At 41.7% G+C, this 2,500-nt stretch overlaps 1 protein-coding gene across 2 annotated transcripts in view; it reads left to right on the forward strand.

Moving 5' to 3' along the window:
- Positions 1-1,205, forward strand: part of LOC113817364 (probable peptidoglycan muropeptide transporter SLC46) — a 7,155-nt gene extending 5,950 nt beyond the window's left edge. For both annotated transcript variants that reach the window (XR_011398936.1, XM_027369399.2), the window contains exons 4-5: positions 247-487; positions 870-1,205. Coding sequence is in view for 1 of the 2 variants with exons in the window: in XM_027369399.2 (XP_027225200.2) it covers positions 247-487; positions 870-921 (293 nt within the window). In the remaining variant the exon portion in view is untranslated. The remainder of the gene's footprint in view (positions 1-246; positions 488-869) is intronic.
- The last annotated feature ends 1,295 nt before the right edge of the window (positions 1,206-2,500 follow it).

The raw sequence follows: 2,500 nt of genomic DNA on the forward strand, positions 1-2,500 counted from the left end.
CTCTCTCCTTCCCTCCCTTCCACCCTCTCTCTCTCCTTCCCTCCCTTCCACCCTCTCTCTCTCTCTCTCTCTCTCTCTCTCTCTCCTTCCCTCCCTTCCACCCTCTCTCTCTCTTTCCCTCCTTCCCTCCCTTCCACCCTCTCTCTCTCCTTCCCTCCCTCCTTTCCACCGTCTTCCCTCCCTCCCTCCCTCCCCTCCCCCTCCACACATCAATTTTCTCGAAGATTTCCTCCTCCTCTCCGCCAGCGTCCGTCGTCGGGATACCCCGCGGGCTGCCCTCCCTGGCCGCCCGCTCCTCCGCCTCCAAATTGGTCAAGAATAGCGAGCAAGGAGCCGTCTTCGCCGTCTTGGCCATCGCTGAGACCATGATCCCGGTCGTCGCCTCGTCGGTGTACACGTCGCTCTATAATGCCACGCTGGAGGTCTTCCCCGGCACCATCTACGTGTTCACGGCCTGCATCTGTCTCGTTATCTGTTGCATCAATGTGTAAGTTTTTCCTTTTTTTATTCATTGATGCTTTTTTCGTTATTTGTTTTTTTTTCCGTTTTGTCTGTTGCATCGATGTATATTTAGTCTGCTTTTTTTCGTTGTCTGCTCCATATATGTGTTAGTTCTTTTTCATTATTTTTTCGCTATCTGTTGCATCAATGTATACGCTTTTTCCCTATTGTTTTTTTTAGTTGTATGCTCATCAGTGTTTTTTTCCTGTGTTTTTTTTTTTTTTAAGGGGGCGGGAAAGGGGACTGAGTCTTAGTTAATCTTCTGCATTTTCATTCGGATATAACTCCTGGTTTAGAAATATAGACAATGAAACGAATAACCAGAATGCCCTTAAAGTACATTGAATTTATTTTTTTCTTACCGACAGATGGTTGTTGACAAATGAGGACCGGCATGGGCGATACACTCGAATTCCTTAGAGCAGTGACAAAAAAGACAGTTTTACGTCAGACTCCATCGACAAACAGGAGGTCTACAACAGTGATTCCTAGCCGTTTTCGGTCTGTGGCTCTCGATCAATATGTAATAATTTTCTTGGCCTCGTTCAGTGTCTGTCATCTTTTCAGATTCTGTTACTACTTGTTATGGTGTAATGGTGTCCGTAGATATATGACAAGAACACTTTTTATAAAGATTCCAATTTATTGAAATGTGAGAGAGGCTTATATGTACTGAAGTTGAGATAAAGTTCTGTTCAGTTCGACGTCATAATTTTCATATTGCTCCTTGGTCCCCCAGAAAGTACCCCGTGGCCCGTAGTTTGGGAACTCTGGCTTGGATGGTAATCAGGATGAAAAAGAGAAGTTTTTCTTTTTTAGTTTTCTTTTTTATGGATTTTTTTGTGTGTGTCTATTTACGTGTGTGTACGAGCATTCAAGGTTGCTTGCGTATGTGCGAGCTTTGGCTTTGGCTTGTGTATGTTGTGCGTATGTGTTTGTTTGCAAGTTCAGTATAGTGAAGGGACTTTTATGTGTATGTGGCACTTTTAAAGCGCATCAAAATAGGAAAAATACTACTCGCGGCCACTTCACCAGCATACATGTGCGTGCATAAATAGAGAACGCGTATGTTTACAGAATATCCCATACAACATATCTGTAATTATAAAATATCACATGCGCGCGCGTACAAACACAAACATCCAACCACAAATACACAGATACACATAAAACATAAATATGCTGAGACCACAGCAATAGTTCACCGCAAGCTCATTCGCACGCACACACAAATGTCATAAAAAGACCACTCCTAAACATTTCGTGTTGCCCCTCGCCACCGCGGCCGAGTGGTTAGGGCGCCAGACTCGTTGCCAGGATCGCGAGTTCGAGTCTGCAACAGAGAGCAAAAAATGGCCCTTCTGATTGCGACCAGTGTTTCCCCCCGCTATGGATTTATGTGTGTTTGTGTCTGTTCTTCCGAACTGAATCCTGTACAACATAGGTAAAAGAAAAAAAAAAATGTACGAGGCTAAAACAACAAACACTCATTCTGCTATTAAGCTTTCGATAAAATAGCTTATTCGGGATAGTATTTGAGAGATTATAGTCTTGAAACGTGTCAAGTAGAGAAATAATCAATAAGTAAAAGGCTCGTCAGCTAGTTTTACCAATGTAAGAATTGGGTGCTTTGTGCTTAAATCAGGGGTTCCCAGCTTAATCTGTGGCCGTCAACAAGTATATGACATGTAATGTCTCATCTCTTCAGATTCAGTTATTGCCAATAATGAATAGTGTAATGGTACCAACAGCCATAAGATGACACTACATAGATTAAAATTGATTGATATGTGATATATACACATTTATATATACGTATACACATTTATATATACGTATACACATTTATATACATACACACACACACGCACACACACACACACACACACGCACACACACACACACACATACACACACACACACATATATATATATGTTTATATTTATACATATTTGTATATATAAATATATATATATGCATATGTATGTACACACACAC

This window comes from Penaeus vannamei, chromosome 12 (assembly GCF_042767895.1).
Source record: "Penaeus vannamei isolate JL-2024 chromosome 12, ASM4276789v1, whole genome shotgun sequence".
Lineage (NCBI taxonomy): Eukaryota > Metazoa > Arthropoda > Malacostraca > Decapoda > Penaeidae > Penaeus > Penaeus vannamei.